Here is a 17,614-nt window from a genome sequence, read left to right as displayed (position 1 = left end):
GCCCCCACCCTCCCTGTCTTTCATAAACTACTCAAGACTCACTTATGCCGCCAGGCATGGGGGAGTTAAGATATTCCTTCCTCCTAGGCCATTGCAAGTTATGCATGGTATGTTTGTGTGCTATGTTTGGTTTTATAATAAGGGCTTTTAGTTGTTTTATTAATTGGATTGTTACATGTTGCTTTTTATCATTGTTGTTAGCCGCCCCGAGTCTACGGAGAGGGGTGGCATAAAAATCCAATAAATAAACAAACAAACAAACAAACAAACAAATAATAATAATAATAAATTAGATTTGTATGCCAGAGTATATCTTATACTCCAAAAAATACAGTACATTGTATATTAATAACAAAAATGGAAATAAACATGGAATAAATGTGTTTATTGCTAACTCGTACAAGCTACACATGAAAGATTATTGGGAAAGAACAATCTCAATATCTTAAGTAGAAACAATGTTCACCTTAAAAAGCATAAGAGTCCTCATGCTCTAGTTACCTCTCATTTGGATTCTATCAGGAGCTCTATATGGGACTGTCAGAAGTATCAGAAGTTTCACCCAGTGTAAAATGTAGTGGTTGTATGGGCAGTTACGTGCATGTAGAGTGGTATCCACCTTCACTCTGTGAGCTATATAGGTTTCAGTCTGTTTCTGGGTCTAATTCAAGGTGTTGATTTTTACCTTTAAAAATCCATTCTCCGTGGAATGGGGCTGGCTTATCTGAAAGACCACCTCTTCCATCCTATTAGGTCTGGCAGAGAGGCCTGCCAGGGAATTGCATTTGGTGGGACCCGGGAGATAGGCTTTGTCTGGCAGAGTGCCTGCCTTGTGAAATCTTCTGCCCTCAGAGAAGATTCACCCCTCTTAACCTTCCACAAGTTCCTCAAGGCCTGGCTATGTTACCAGGTCTGGGAGTTCTAGGATTGGGTAGATTTTGAGATGTCTCCCTTAATACTATCCTCTCCTGTTTTGTGCACCTCTTTTTATTTTTTACTGTGACTTATGTATTTTTTAATAATTAAGTTTTATATAGACCGCCTAGAATTACTTTCATGTGAGATGGGCGGTTATTTAAGTATGATAAATAAGTAAATTATAATGCCTGTGATGTCATCACATCAACTTCACACCTTCTGGGGCATTTGGACGCGGATATTAAAAAGCAGAGTGGCTCCTACTATATATACGAGATGGGTGGCAAATAAATTCATTAAATAAATAAATAAATAAAAATATATAATTTACCTCTGCTTTTATACAGGAGATTTTCAAGTGCCTGAACTCATTTCAATCATATATATATTGGTATATAACTAGATCCCCAAAGTCAATATTTGTTTATGCTCTTGTTCACTCACCTCTCCATCGCTGTCAGATATGATAATGAATGTATCCACAGAATGTGTTAACTTTGCATTTGACAGATCCCTTGGCTCTTTTTCTTCTTCTCCCTGATCTTTGGAATCAGGCTCGTTTACAGTTTTCCGCTTCTTCTTTGGCATCTTTTCCACTGAAACAAAATGCATTAAAGCTTTTTAGTTGGTTTCCTTTCTTTTTGACAGAATGTTGCCTTATTACCTTGAAGTGAAACACCCTATATTCCACTCTAATCATATTGAATGGTAAATTGAGAGCATTAAGAGAGGCGTTCATAAATCCCTGCTCATCCAATTAAGGGTACCTTTTAAAGCAGATTAAAGTGGTATAACAAAAACTAATTGCACATTCTAAAGGAAAAGGGGGGGGGAGGGAAAATAACAGTTATCCCTTATGGAAAAGTTACACATTAAATATCAGAAACCACCAGCCATCCTTCCTCAATACCACATTAGCTTCTCCAATACTGGTGCAGAACCCACCAAGTGAAGAGAAGGAATCAGGCAAGATTCAGCAATCTAGAAAGGAAACTCAATATACAGTATCAGAAGCAGCAGTTTTCATATTCAGTTAGGCACAGGATGGGGTTACATTTTTCAGACACTGTCACTCACAAGGGCTTGGTACACTGTGGAAATGAGGCAGAGGTGAGAAGAATGGCAAAATGATTAAATGACACTTTGAGGAAGGAAAAGGTCAAGAACACTTGGGTTTCCTTTTTTTATTATTAAACTTCTTGCTAAACAGCGTACTCATTGTGCCCTCTACTGGGCTTCACTGCATTAATTCCAGAAAAGGTACTTTGCAGGCAAAACATTGAGAAAACCTGTGACTATTAGCTCTGGACATGCTAAGAGTTAGGAGAAACAGAGGGAAGACAAGTAAAGATGTAATTGAAATTAAGTTTTTTGACAAACGATATTTAGCAATTTCCCAAACTATACATAGCAAAAGAGTTATACAAAAAGCTTTATCAGTGAAAGCTGTATGGACTGTGAGACAACTAAGGGAAGGGGGCAACATTGCAAAACCTTTTCTTCTACAACAGACAAAAGTTTTCTGACAGTCAGTTCAGCTGATCATAACACATTCTGATAACCTATTTCTCATTTAAGAGAGTTTTTATAGAAACAACTTTAACAACATTGTGGTTCATAATCATATATTCACTTAACCACCATGGCAATTTGCTTAACAATCCCAGAGAAAAAACTGCAGGGTAAAATTGGTTAACTGCCTAATTTGGCAAGGGAAGTTCCACTCCTAATTGTTTTCAAGGACTACTTGTACTTGACTAGTCTGTAAGAGCATTAAGACAAGAGGCTGCTTTACCAACAGCTAGATTCCAATATGGATTCATACAGCACAATCCTCCAGAAAGACAACAGGGGATAGAGAAGGGCTGTTATCTTTGTATATATGCTCAATGCTGTGATACATAATTCTCTTAGCTTTCTAAACTGCATCCTTCTTAATCAACAAAAGTCACAGAATAAAGCCTATTCCTTCATACTGTGCTGCATAAACCCATTTCCTGATGGCAGAATAATTGCAATGGTGGGAAACTGTTTTGATATGAATTGGCATTAAATAGAAAAATGGGCTCTTGCTACAATATAAAGAACAACAGTGCAGTTTTTAACTATGATAAGAAAAGGGAACAACAGGGGAGCAAGTAAAGAAGTAAAGATTACACAAGATAAATTCAGGTGACTATGATTTTCACTGAAGGGTTTTAAAAAAGAGAGGTGACTAATGCTGCTTATCTTGAAAGAACTTTTAGGTTAAATGAAAAGCAAGACACAATGGGAAGAGTTACGAAAAACAACAAGCACCAGGATACAACTACCCAAATCACAGGTGGCAGAGGCTAGGCTAGCCTTGCCTCAGTTCCCACATTAACCACTAGCTTATATTCTATCAATCCATAGTTCCAAGTTTAGTTATAGAAGAAACGATAGAGATCACAATCTCTGAAACATTTACTGCTGATGAAAAATGGACATATCTTTCTAATCTTATAGAATACAGGTATTATAACTAATAGAAAGGGAGGGGAAAGTCTATACTTTCCATGGTACTCAGGTCCCATCCTCCTTCAATGTGTAAAATATACTGAAACAATGCTGAGGTATATAAAATGGACGATTGCAAAGGTCATAAATCTTCTGGCCTAGATGCCATTTGGATCTCTACAAAGTATTCTACCTCCTGTTTTGGAATAGCTGGTTAATAATTCTACTATCTACCCACCTATCAACTTTGGTATGCCAAAGAAATAGGACTCCAACACATAGGTCTATCTTTCTGAAAATTAAAATGTTGAAATGCAAGCATTGAACTAATTTTTATAGCGCCATCTTTTGGCCATGTATCAAAGAGGTGTGGTATCTACTATGTACACTCATGAATAAGTCCATTTCTAGATAAGCCGACCCTCCAGTTTTTAACAGGATAATGCTAAGCAATTGGTTACTACATGTGCGCTTCAGGGATGATGGGCTTAAAAATCTGAGCTCTGGTCTGCAATCAAGCCAAACTCAACTTTTGGCACCTAAAATTCTTGGTTTGTTTATTATTATTATTATTATTATTATTATTATTATTATTATTATTACTACTACTATTATTATTAATTAGACTTGTATGTCGCCCTTCTATCAACAAGTATACATGGTACAGCATTTAGCATTTAGCCCTTTCTTTCCCTATAGGAAAATAAACAAAATAAAAATGTTATTTCAAGGCAATACTGTAATGCAATGCAATAAAACTTTTAAACTTTAAGAATTAAAATGCAGGTCTTGAATGTCTTTCAGGAATTACCAAGCTGCTGAGCAGACAAATGAGTTAAAGAGGGGGAAAATCCTTCCAAAATGTTGTGTTTCAGACACCACAATAAAGAGACAACTGAACAAAATACCTTAAAAGAGAGAGAATAGGAATAAGAGCGATTGCTAAGATTTAAAATTATTTCTATAGATTAGGAGAAGATCTCGAGAAAAATATAAAATATAATAATGGAGATAATCTGAAGTAGAAATGAAGGATGAACATCTGGAACCAACTCCCCCCAGAGATTAGAATAGCACCCACCCTTCTTGCTTTTCGCAAGCTTCTTAAAACCCACCTCTGTCGTCAGGCATGGGGGAATTAAGATATTCTTTCCCCCTAGGCTTCCACAATTTATGTATGGTACGTTTGTATGTATGATTGGTTTTAAGATAAGGGTTTTTAGCTTCTTTAGTATTGGATTGTCGTATGTTGTTTTTACCACTGTTGTTAGCTGCCCCGAGTCTACGGAGAGGGGCGGCATACAAATCCAATAAAATGAAAATGAAATGAAATCTAATACTATGGTTTATATAGAAAAATAAAATAAAACTTAGACAAACACAGCATAAATTTCTGGTTAAAACTATTTCTACCATCCTGAACTTCTGTATCAGAGCTTGCATTTGCGGAAGCTAGTCTGTTTGTGCCCAAGCAGCAAACCAGCCCAGGCAGCCCACCAACCCAACCAACCAGCCAGCCAGCCAGCCACAGACCAGTAGAAATAGAGTTGCAGTCTTCAATGAAACACAGCAGCAGTAGGAAGTTGTGTAAAAATATATTTACTTCTTTATACTACTACTACTACTGTCTATGCTAAACATACAATAAACTAGTATCTTACTGGCACCTTGTTACAACTATCTTAGTTCAATAACTCACAGGAACCAATTTATGCAGCATTTCAGCTTCTTCAAATCTATTTCCACGAACAGCAACCAAACACACAGCTAACAGCAAACAAGCAGAGAACAGACAGAGAGAGAGAGCAGGGAACTCTTGCTTAATTAAATACTATTCACATAATTGCTAGGTTGCTGCATGCTCAACTGCCTCAGAATGACTCAGCATTCTAAACTGAGGCCTACCTTCTGCATTAAGATATCATCCAGGGATTTTTAATTCCTGACATTCCGGACTTCTCCAACGTTGGGGTATTGCAAATACACAACACAGATTTTGAAGAGATGGAAGCATTGTTCTTTCCCCCCATAAATATCTGTCCTTCATTCTAAAAAGTCCAAACGTCTTCTATATCCAGAAGGATAAGCTGGATATGTTCACCACTCTTAATGGAGAATGTGGTTTTTAAATATGTAGTTTGCACTCTGGCAACTATGTTACATTGGTAATACCTGTATATGCCAATTCTGAGGTAGTTCACAATTCCCATCCTGTAGGCAAATTTTGCTATTTATTAACCAAATAAATGAGATGTACTCTATGGGGATTAAATTAAACATTAATTGAAGCTGCCAAGGTTAAAAAAAAATAGAATACCCCAAACTGCTTTCCAAAACAGTATATTGGATTTCTTAACTTATACCTCAGAAAATAAAAAGGGTTGGAAAACATTTTAGTGATCTGTACATTACAGGTTGCATGTCAAAGTTTAGCAGATAAACATAAATAAACACAGTAAAACTATATTTTAATGGACTAATTGGATGAAGGGAACCATTATTCCCCAAAGACCAATAAACCAAAGTGTTTGTCAATATAGCTCTGAAAATGTTGAAAACTATGCCATTTGCACCACTGGTATAATGATATAAAATATAATAGAATTTGGACCACTGAACACAATATCTAGAGAAATCAAGATGTTACTGTATTTAATCTTTTCTAAATAATTATTTCAACCTCCAATATTACAGGAGGCAAATATAAATAAACAGAACTATTTTCAAAACACTCATCTATGATCTTATACAACTGCTTGCTCTTCATATTTCTTGATGTAATAAAAAGAAATCTAGAATTGGAGTAGAGAGAAAACCCTGTTGTAGCAATATTACCTTTAATTTACAGAATGATTCTGTGCATAATAAATCCAGCTATGTTTTTATCTTATATTAATGTCTTGGCATTCACCGAGATACATTGGGAAAGACACCCACCCTCACCCCTCCAAAGAAAAAGCAAAATTTGTGCTGGTCCTTAGTTCTTAAGCTCATGCCTTCAGGTTTTACCTTTTTACTCTTGGTGACTAGAGTATATAATAACTCATGTTTATACTCTAGTTTTCAAAATAGCCCATAGAGATTTAATTACAGAACTCTTGTAGCAGCTCTGAAATTCAAATAGACTGCTGTCCCTTAACAGTTTTGAAACAAGTCAAGTGAGAAAGCACTGAAAATGCTGCTATGCTTTCATACTTTCCCCCACATTCATTGCCACACCCTCTCTTTCAAACTCTATTGCTTAACAAACACCACCCTCAGAGAGGGTGCGCAACTTGGGCGTCCTCCTCGACCCACAGCTGACATTGGAACATCATCTTTCGGCTGTGGCGAGGAGGGCGTTTGCCCAGGTTCGCCTGGTGCACCAGTTGCGGCCCTATTTGGACAGGGAGTCATTGCTCACAGTCACTCATGCCCTTATCACCTCGAGGTTCGATTACTGCAACGCTCTCTACATGGGGCTACCTCTGAAAAGTGTTCGGAAACTCCAGATCGTGCAGAACGCAGCCGCGAGAGCCATCGTGGGGCTTCCCAGATTCGCCCACGTTTCTACAACACTCCGTGGCCTGCATTGGCTGCCGATCAGTTTCCGGTCACAATTCAAAGTGTTGGTCATGACCTTTAAAGCCCTACATGGCATTGGACCAGAATACCTCCGGAACCGCCTGCTACTGCACGAATCCCAGCGGCCGATAAGGTCCCACAGAGTTGTCCTTCTCCGGGTCCCGTCGACTAAACAATGTCGTCTGGCGGGCCCCAGGGGAACAACCTTCTCTGTGGCGGCCCCGGCCCTCTGGAATCAACTCCCCCCGGAGATTAGAACTGCTCCCACCCTCCTTGTCTTCCGTAAACTACTTAAGACCCATCTATACCGCCAGGCATGGGGGATTTGAGACACCTTTCCCCCAGGCTTATTATAATTTATGTTTGGTATGTATGTGCTGTTTGGTTTTTTAAATTGATAGGGTTTTTAGTTTTTTCTTAATATTAGATTTGTGCCTGTACAATATTGTTTTATCGCTTGTTGTGAGCCGCCCCGAGTCTTCGGAGAGGGGCGGCATACAAATCTAATAAATTATTATTATTATTATTATTAATACTCAGTATCAGCCAAACAGAACAATTATAGAATTAATAGCTGCAACTAATTTTGTGCATTGGCTACCAGGATGATTTTCTAGTCCCCTGTTTGTTATTAAGGATTTTTGTTTTTCATCTTGAAACTTTTCAGAACATTTTTCTCTCTCAATGAAGACAGCCAAGATGATCCATTAATAAATAAGGAAATTTTCAAGGTATCCTTGACAATAGCCTTTTTATGACTGCTACTTCCCCTCTTCATCATTTATCACTTTGATGAATCAGAAAACAATTATCAGTAAGATAATTCACAATCCTGACAGCTTAAAACACTCAAACACAAAGCCAAAAACAAATAACTCTCATCTTTAAAGATCAATAGGCTTGAATACAGTATTGATAATCAGCATCATAGATCAAGTAGCTTTACTACACTGCTCAAAAAAATCAAGGGAACACTTAAACAACACAATATACCTCCAAGTAAATCAAACTTCTGTGAAATCAAACTGTCCACTTAGGAAGCAACACTGATTGACAATCAATTTCACATGCTGTTGTGCACATTGAACTCTGTACAGAACAAAGTATTCAATGAGAATATTTCATTCATTCAGATCTAGGATGTGTTATTTGAGTGTTCCCTTGATTTTTTTGAGCAGTATATTATACTTACTAGGGTTTAAACAGAATATATCAAGTAATGGTACATTCAACAGCTTCCCAAACAAAGAATACCTCTGGGATTCTTGTATAATAGTTGCATGCACCTGCTAACAGATCAGATCAGAATAAAGCTCAAATAACAAGTGAGAAGTACACAAATGCAGATTCACACCTTATGGATCAAAGAAGTCTCTCTTCTGCAATGACTGAAAATCTCATATTTTAACAGTTCCACTGAAATCAAAGGAATTTGTTCCTCAAAAAATATATGAGTTGCTTATGGAGAAAGGGGGAATCTGGCTTCGTAGTACATTTGCCTTCAAAAATTCATGCCTGGTTAATTTTGTATGATGATGATAATAATAATAATAATAATAATAATAATTATTATTATTATTATTATTATTATTATTATTATTATTTATTAGATTTGTATGCCGCCCCTCTCCGAAGACTCGGGGCGGAGTATAACTGTTGCTGAACAAATCTTTAAACCATGAATAGAGAATCTCTGAACATAAATGATCCATACAGTCCATGGGACCTCAAGTAAAGCATGAATGCTGGCAAGAGCAACTCTGTGCATCCATGCCCTGTCCTTCCTGTTCCCCCTTTCAAGTGAGAAAGATGTAACAAATACAAGGCGCCAGATCAGCCAAAACTATTCTGCATGTTCCCCAATCCATGAAACGTAGGCTCTTATGTTTCACCTAAGGATAATGTGCATATTCCAAATGAATCACTTCACAAAGAATAAAGTAGGAGCAAAAGTGAATGGAATATTTTTCTTTGGTCAAGAGGAAAATAGATAGCATCAGTAGGTGAATCTTTGCTGTATAAGACCGCCCTTATCTACGGTAGTCTTATTGGGCAGATTAGGGGCTGCAATCACTCACCGAGATTGGGTTCCCATCCTTGCTTTGATTTATACAAGGGAAATTTCTAATCATACCACATACTGGTAAATAGAAACAGCATTTCACATGATATAGGTTGATATTTGCCCTGGGAGTATTATATCAGACACGCCAGAATATTCTATATCGGTATCACATTTCCTTACAATGCCCAACACTGAGGTGTTCCACACACAAAAAATGATTTATATGACATAAACCCAACACAAACTTTGCATTAAAATATTTTTATAGCCCTCCATTATAGCCCTCCATCTAGTACATGTAATTATTACCTTATTACCTCATTCACTTAAATGTATGTGTACCTGTGAGCAGGCAGGTATTTGAACAAAAAATCTGACACACAACATGAATAGGTTGAAGCATTAAATGACTGTCAGAAATCTACTCTGAAAAACAATTGCTCCTAGTTTGGAAAATTATGAACTCAAATTTCTTATAGTAAAAATCTCACCCACAAATAGGAATCTATTAGTTCAAATGAGCAATTGGGAGTGATGAGTCCAGAAAATTGTACACAAAGACAAAGGCATGTGAAACTAATTATTCAGACATACAATGTATCTTGTATAGTGAGATCATCCTTTGGCCCCTTGAAGGCCCCTCTTGATACATTGTGGCAGACTGCCATAATTTGCCAACAATTGCCAGTTAACAGCACATAAACATTGGTGGCTTATACCTATATAGTATGTACAATTCTCCAATAAATGTAATGCCCTTTATTTAGCTTCACCCCACTTACTCATCAACTGCTTAAATTGAATATTCCAGCTCTGCAGAGTAAAAAATCCAAACAAAAACAGAAATATACTTTTTGCTACAAAAAAGTTGCCATTCTCTGCCCTAGTTCACCAATAGAACACACATTACTATTACTATTACAATTTTTTTTAAAAAAATGGGGATTTCTGAGTACAGATAATCTTAGAAACATAGAAACATAGAAGACTGACGGCAGAAAAAGACCTCTTGGTCCATCTAGTCTGCCCTTTTACTATTTCCTGTATTTTATCTTAGGATGGATATATGTTTATCCCAGGCATGTTTAAATTCAGTTACTGTGGATTTCCCAACCACGTCTGCTGGAAGTTTGTTCCAAGGATCTACTACTCTTTCAGTAAAATAATATTTTCTCATGTTGCCTTTGATCTTTCCCCCAACTAACTTCAGATTGTGTCCCCTTGTTCTTGTGTTCACTTTCCTGTTAAAAACACTTCCCTCCTGAACCCTATTTAATCCTTTAACATATTTAAATGTTTCGATCATGTCCCCCCTTTTCCTTCTGTCTTCCAGACTATACAGATTGAGTTCATTCTTGGAATGTAACACACCAGAAAGTGTGAATAGCTGATGTGGCAATACCAAGGTATAACTGAAGTAGATCACAAAGTATCAGGATCTGAAAATCAAAGTGAAAGATTATGACGTAAACTGGCTGTGGTAATCCAAATGGTAACTGGCACACTGGGTACCATATCGAAAAATCTTGAACAAAACTACACATTGACAAAATTTCGGTCAATTACAAAAGACCAAACTACCGTACTTGGATCTACACATATACTAGGCTAATACAACATCCCAAGTTCTTGATTTAAACAAAAGCCAACATCAACTAAAGAACCGGCAACTGTTATTTCATGTTGTTGTATATCTAATAATAGTAATAACTATTGTCTGTTCATCCAAAATCATAGTGTTTAGAACGAGTACTGTATTTTCTAACAATACGGTTTTTAAACAAGAGCATGAGAATCATGGAATCATAGTATGCAGAAAGTTCCAAGCAAGACAGTTTTTGGCAAAGACAGTGGTGTCAAGTAAATTCATTTAAAATGTCAAAATATTTGGCTAGTCTACAGGTATGGTTTTAAGAGTTCAGATTATTATTAGCAATATAATTTACTTTCTCTTCCAAAATCTTTCAACTTCAGTTGAAAGAGACACAATGGCATTGTGATGGCACAATGGTTAAAATGCAGTGTTGTAGGTTAATTCTTCTGAAATGTGCTCAACAATAGCTAAGTGCTATTGCTAACATGTTGTAAGCCGCCTTGAGTCTAAGAAGAAGGGCGACATAAAAGTTGAATAAATTAATAAATAATCTTTGGCTTTGATCAGAGTTATATAGCTTGGGCCGCCATGATTGTTATTGCAGTTTCTTTTTAAAGAATTGCAGTTTTTAGCCATGTCAAATTTTAATTTAATTTTTCTTTAATATACGGTATTTACTTATGTTGTGAGTTCCAGCAGCAGAGGCACAATCTGGGTCCCATCTATTAGACATAGGTCCTCTGGAAGGATTTAAGACAGCAGTGGATTCAGTGAATTGATAGTGGTAGTGGTGGGAGATTCACCCACCTACCGGCTGCAATGCTTCTGTGCATCGTGTGTGCACCTGAACTGGTAGTAACATGTTTTAGAACCCATTACTGACGTAAGAGAAGTCTTTTCTGTTGTGGTGCCATCTCCTGAAGATTAGACTTATCCTGACCCTTTTGGCTTTTTGTAAAACCTGGTTCTTTAATCCTACCTGGGAGTGCCTATATCAAGACTATTGATAATACTGTCTGGTTTTATTCTGGGTGGTATGCAGTTACTATAATATTTTACCTTGCATGGTAATATGGTTAAGAGAGGCAGCCATATAAATTGAATTCGTAAAATATAAATATATTGCCCATGAGGAGTTTAGGTTTTAGTTTGACTATCAGATGCTTACTTTGTGTAATGTTTGATAGCCTTCTTTCTCTTTGCAAATTTCTACCAGTTGCTATGCCCAGGGGTGGGCAGCAGGCAGGATGGGGTGGAATGCAGTTCCACTGGTGGAAATGAAGATGTGTGTGCAGTTCCAGCTGATTGGTGGCTGTCACTTCCTGGATTACTGGTCTTGGCCCGACTCTCCTTTTTTCCCCTTCTGCTGCTGCTGCTGTGTCTGCGCTCCTTGCTTTTTTCCTCTTTCCTGGCCTCGGACGAGCTTCCTTCTCTCCTGCTCGGCTCCCCTCCAGCCTCACGCAGCCACCTCCCACCTGGTTGGAAGCAGCGCTGGCAGCATTTATGCTTTTGGCAGCACCCGTTCGCCTAGCTACCCAGCCTGAGGTGGGGGGGGGGCGACCCAGGAAGGACAGCGCAAGAAACGCGAAGCAAATTGTCACCCCAGCAAGCGACACTGGTAAGGTTGTAAGTCAAGGACTTAACAGTTCACTTGAACGATGATGATCATTCAAGCCATTCCCACGTGGTCATATGGCCAGCAAGCCACTCCTATCCAGTCACATGATCGTCAAGCCACACCCACAAAATAAGCTACACCCACAGTGTGGCAGTAAAAATTTTGGCAGCCCATTACTGATTATGCCTGACATAATAATTGTATTTTTTTCATTGTATCATTTGCTTTACTTGGAATAATCTCCTCCCTATTTTATTTACAACAAATCTATCAACATGGAAATCATGATTCACTATCATTAATATTCTTACTTTCTTACCAAGGATATCTAATTCAGCCCATGTCCCATCAATTATACCTGTGGTATATTGAGTAATTGGAGCAGCCCCAGTGTTTATGGGTTTAATTATGTTCCCTGCATTTAATTTTTTCAGATTCATCTTATATAATTAGAGCTAGTATTTTCTTACAGCTAGTATTTTCTTAACTTAGTCATGTAAGTCAGAGGTCTGCATTCATTCTAAATATTTATATCCTCCTTCTGCCATCAATTGTCTTATAGTATTACCATTCATTAGCTGTAATCCATCTTCTTCAACAATTTTGTTGTCTTCAATTACTAAGCACGCTTTCCTGAATTGCATTTTGCCATCCTTAATGAATACATAAAGTAGAGATTCAAGTTTTACTTTTTATTTTGCAAATGTTTTAAGGTTATCTATGAAGATATAACCATGCAAACAAATTATTTTTGGACATTTGACAGTTGATACTGTACTTGATTCTGCTTAAATTATCTGTAAAAAGTATCATTGCTAAAATAAATCAATCACTTTGGAATATTTCATTGCTAAATCAGACTTTTCCAATCTCTTTGTTTTCCCTGCATTCATTGACACTTCAAATAATGTTTTTACTAATCACAAAATGTTGATGCATTTTCTAATCTTATTAAGTAGAAATGTCTTTTTATAGTGTATCTGAGCCATAAAAAGATATGATTGTGACTTTTAAGAATCATTTGTCAATTAGTAACTGGACTTTTGTATCTCACAAATTTTGAAAATTTGTTTTTGCTCAATGGAAATAATTCAATGATCAACAGATATTGTATATGGTAGTCCTGTCTTGACAAACAGGTTACATTTCAAGAGGTTGTTCATTAGTTTAAAAACATGTACATACAGTACATGCTTACGCTTAATTTCACACAATACAGTAATTCAGTCACTACTAAAGGAAGAACACCACAAAGTAAACACAAAATCAGCAAACTGGCAAGACAGGGTACCATCAAAATGGTGTATGCTCAGCTCCCAATGTGCAATCATGCTGCAAGGTATATCTATGTGATGCCCTGTAAACAAACCTTTTCCTGCCTTCTGGGACCTTCCACGCGGCACTTGCAGGCAGGTTTGTTCTGTGTACAGGTAGTCTTCAACTTACATTTAATGACCATTCAAAGTTACAATGCTACTCAAAAAGTCATATGACTGGTGCAGCACTTCCATGGTCACATGATCGAAATTCAGACACTTGGCAACTACAGTCATATCCAGAGCGCCGAAGCACTTTGGGTTCAAAGGATTAACCTGTAACATCAACATTGGAGTTCACCCAGTTGGGGCACTAACCCTACCCACTGAAGTAGTACCCATTTACCTACTCACGGCCACCCACTTTCAAATTGCTGAATCAATTGCAGTATGCCAGAGTCACATGATCATCTTTTGTGACCTTCTAACAAGCAAGTCAATGGGGAAGCCAGTTTCAGTTAATAACCATGTTATTAACTTAACAACTGCAATGATTCATTTAACAATTGTGGGAAGAAAGGTCATGAAATGGGACTTAACAAATGACTTGCTTAGCAACAGAAATTTTGGGCTGAATTGTAGTTCTAAGTTATGTGCTAACTGTCTACGGAGAAAGGCGGCATACAAATCTAATAAATTAAATAATAATAATAATAATAATAATAATAATAATAATAATAATATAATACATGTAAAAGCTGATTCAGAGGCAAGCCTGTAGCTTAGAGATTAATATCCTGCCTTGCATGCAGTAGACTACAGGTTCGAATCCCAGTAAGGGTATTTCTAGCTGACAAGAGCATAACAAGCTCGAAATAAATCTATACTAGGCTCCCTTCCTTTTCACTTATCAGCAAAATATGTAACCATTTAAATTATAGTTGTCAACAATTTAATAAAAAAAATTAACTGCTTTGGAATGGCCCCTGCGTGGGGCCGAGAGGCAAAAGGAAACCACAAGTTGTTTCCTCCCATATTTGGGAATATCAGGGTGATTTTGACAGAAAATCAACCATATGGTTCTTCCCTGGATTTGGAGGCAAGCCTGTAGCTCAGATGTTAATATCCTGCTTTGCATGCAGCAGGCTACAGGTTCAAATCCCAGTAAGGGTGTGTCTAGTTGATGACAGCTTGAAATAGCCTATATTAGTCTCCCTTCCTTTTCACTTATCAGCATCACCCTGGTATATTGAAGAAACATCACAGCTCCTTTTTTGCCTCTTGGCCCAACCCAGGGCCATTTCCAAGGCAGTTAATGTATTCATAGCCGACAAACTACTTTATATTCTGTATCTCCCTTAATTTTCAAATTCAACAAAAACATGTGACATATATATATATTTATATTTATATAGACACACACATACACACATTTTATATGTAATATATTCATTATTACATTCTGTATTTCCTAGGCTGTATTTCCTGTGGTCGTCTCTCATCTTATTTCCAAAACAACCCATGCAGCAGTTTTGCAGTCCAATGGGAAGTATCAAAAATACATAAATGGTTTCTCATTTCCTGCTTCAACTCCCAAGTCTAGCCCATAGTTCTGGAATTTCCCGAAGTTCTCCCATTCAGTCACTCTAAAATAGGTGGTATCTAAATTTGACAAATAAATAAATAAATAAATAAATAATTCAACTACTAATAAACTTTCCCCACATTATTGAAAAGCTAAGAACAACCAACAAAATAAATTCCTGAATTCAATTTTAAACACTGTTCGAACATATTACAGTACTACCATTATTTACAAATCCAATGACAGGGTATATGAACAAGAATACCAATATTCTATAAAAAAGACTTGTCCTCTTAAATTGCACGAGTTATTAACCTTAACTATGACATACAATAGCATGTAAACAAAGCAGAAAACATCTGGAAAGCGATACAAATGAAAAGTGCCACTGTTGTGGTATTAAAACCAAAACTTAGGAAATATTTTTTTAAATCTAATTATAAATATCTATGGGATGTTTTATTTAGTATTTTTGTACAATATATTCTGAAGGACTGCAAGTGCAAATAAGGCCACAAATAATGGGTTTCATTTCTCTTTTTACATAAAGATATTTGACAGGCAGAAAGTTCTATCCTCTTTGACTAACCACATTAAGCTAGGAACAGACATTTTTAAAATGACTTCTGTTCCAGGATAATCTTCCTCACTAATAGTTTACAACACAGGAACTTCTAGAATTATCTCACCATCCTTGTTCCAAAGAGAAAAGTTGGTGAAAGGGTTTTTTTTTATCATGGCCCTGTGACAGCATGAAGAGGTTTGTAAGTTATCAGAGGGAGGGAGAAAAAACGGCACACAGTTTCTGTTTTTTTCCACAGAAATATTAAGAGCAAGTAGCAGCGCATAGCAGTGCCAGAAAAAACCATCGAAAACAAGGAAGATTAAATAATAACCAGGGCCAGGGCCGAAAGGACGTGACTTTTAAATCGAATGAACCCATTGACTTAATGTGACCATCTTATTACTCTTGGGCTCCCTCATATCCGAAAGGACTCCCACAGCTGTGCCTTTACATCAAATTCATAAACAGATCACACATATCTTGGTCCTATGAGAAGCCTTTTCTGACGATTTCTGCGTCAGCGACCCCCCCCCCTCCCTTTCCCTTTCCCCCCCAGCCTCCCCTCCACGCATCCCTATAAACTTACTTCCCCGTCCTGCTTTGGGCGGAAAAAGTGAGCTAGAAAGACTGCAATTCCAAAAAAAAGAAGAAGAAAAACAGGGGAGGAAAAAGGCAGGCTCACAGAATTCACTCTGGAGGGACAACCCAGTCCTGGCAGAAGATCCCGAGATGGAAGGAGATTTCACACCACAAGATCCGAAAGGCAGATTTTTGTCAAAACGAATTTGGCGGGTCGGGATTACTGTACTCAACCGGCCCGTTCCCTCCCCACAGCGGGTCTATGTCAGTCCCCCACCCTCACTACCACCCCCTTTCCCCCCTCCCTATTCAATTATGCCAGGAGACAACGCTAAGTCCTGGACTCTCTGCTTCTTCTCGCCGGCAGATTCAAGCGCATCCAAAAGCGGGCCTCTTGCCCACATTCATGTTGGCTCCGGGAGCTTCAAGTCCCTTAGCTAAGATGAAGGGCCACTCGCGCACCCTGCGGGAAGGGTCACGTGTGGAGCGCGTGCGCCGTGAGCGCGCGGGAACTCGGGTCGCCTTCTCCGGGGTGAGGAGCGTCCCCTTCGAGCCTGGTTCCAATCGTTGGCGCTATGGAACTGGAGGCAGAGTTTAAGATTTGTTCTCCTTCGTAACCTTCTTTTCCTCAGTGAAGTGTTACCAGTTGACCGTGCTGTTACACAAGACGTGGCTGAGCGGCTCATTTTCCTCCAAGATTTTTCTTTCCCTCACTTACCTTGTCTTTAAAAAAAAAAAAAAATTAAAATTTTTATTGATTTTTTTTAAAAGCTGACGCTTATGACGTATACAAAAATACATAGAAAACAAAAAACAACGAAAGTAACTGCAAACACACACACACACACACATATCTTTTCGGGCATATGTATGTAAATGTTTGTGCGTCCGGGTTTTTAAAAATCCGAACAAAAATTTACACACTACTCAAAAAAATAAAGGGAACATTCAAAGAACACATCCTAGATCTGAATGAATGAAATATTCTCATTTAATACTTTGTTCTGTATAAAGTTGAATGTGCTGCTCCCTAAGTGGACAGTTTGATTTCACAAGTTTGATTTACAGTACTTGGAGTTATATTGTGTTGTTTAAATAATCCCTTTATTTTTTTTGAGCAGTACATACACACACTGTACTGTATATGCATGCAACTTACAGCTCTGCATATTTAAACCAGAAAAACATCACAATCTATCATATCTTCTTTTCCTACATCAATACTCATCCTCTAACTTATGCAGCAGTCTTGTCTTTTTATGCACTGAAAGTATGTACAGGTACAAGGCGAGTGCCTTCCGTCCCCCGTCCTATTGCTCTCCTATATCTCCTATACCTTTCTTCTATTCCTATATCTCTTCTTCTATTCTTTCAATGTTCTATTCCTATATC

At 37.7% G+C, this 17,614-nt stretch overlaps 1 protein-coding gene across 13 annotated transcripts in view; it reads right to left on the bottom strand.

The window, feature by feature from the left end:
• Positions 1-16,749, bottom strand: part of UIMC1 (ubiquitin interaction motif containing 1) — a 107,354-nt gene extending 90,605 nt beyond the window's left edge. For 2 of the 13 annotated variants that reach the window (XM_070738941.1, XM_070738948.1), the window contains exons 1-2: positions 16,326-16,747; positions 1,363-1,514 (exon numbers count right to left, since the gene is read on the bottom strand). In XM_070738941.1, the coding sequence (XP_070595042.1) occupies positions 1,363-1,506 (144 nt within the window). In that variant the 5' untranslated portion in view covers positions 1,507-1,514; positions 16,326-16,747. The other 11 variants (XM_070738944.1, XM_070738935.1, XM_070738936.1 and 8 more) reach the window with 11 other exon arrangements.
• Positions 16,750-17,614: the final 865 nt, after the last annotated feature.

The sequence above is a fragment of the Erythrolamprus reginae genome, chromosome 2 (assembly GCF_031021105.1).
Source record: "Erythrolamprus reginae isolate rEryReg1 chromosome 2, rEryReg1.hap1, whole genome shotgun sequence".
Classification (NCBI taxonomy): Eukaryota; Metazoa; Chordata; class Lepidosauria; order Squamata; family Dipsadidae; genus Erythrolamprus; species Erythrolamprus reginae.
The sequence above is the reverse complement of the archived record's forward strand: the minus strand, read 5'-3'. Positions and strand labels throughout refer to the sequence as shown.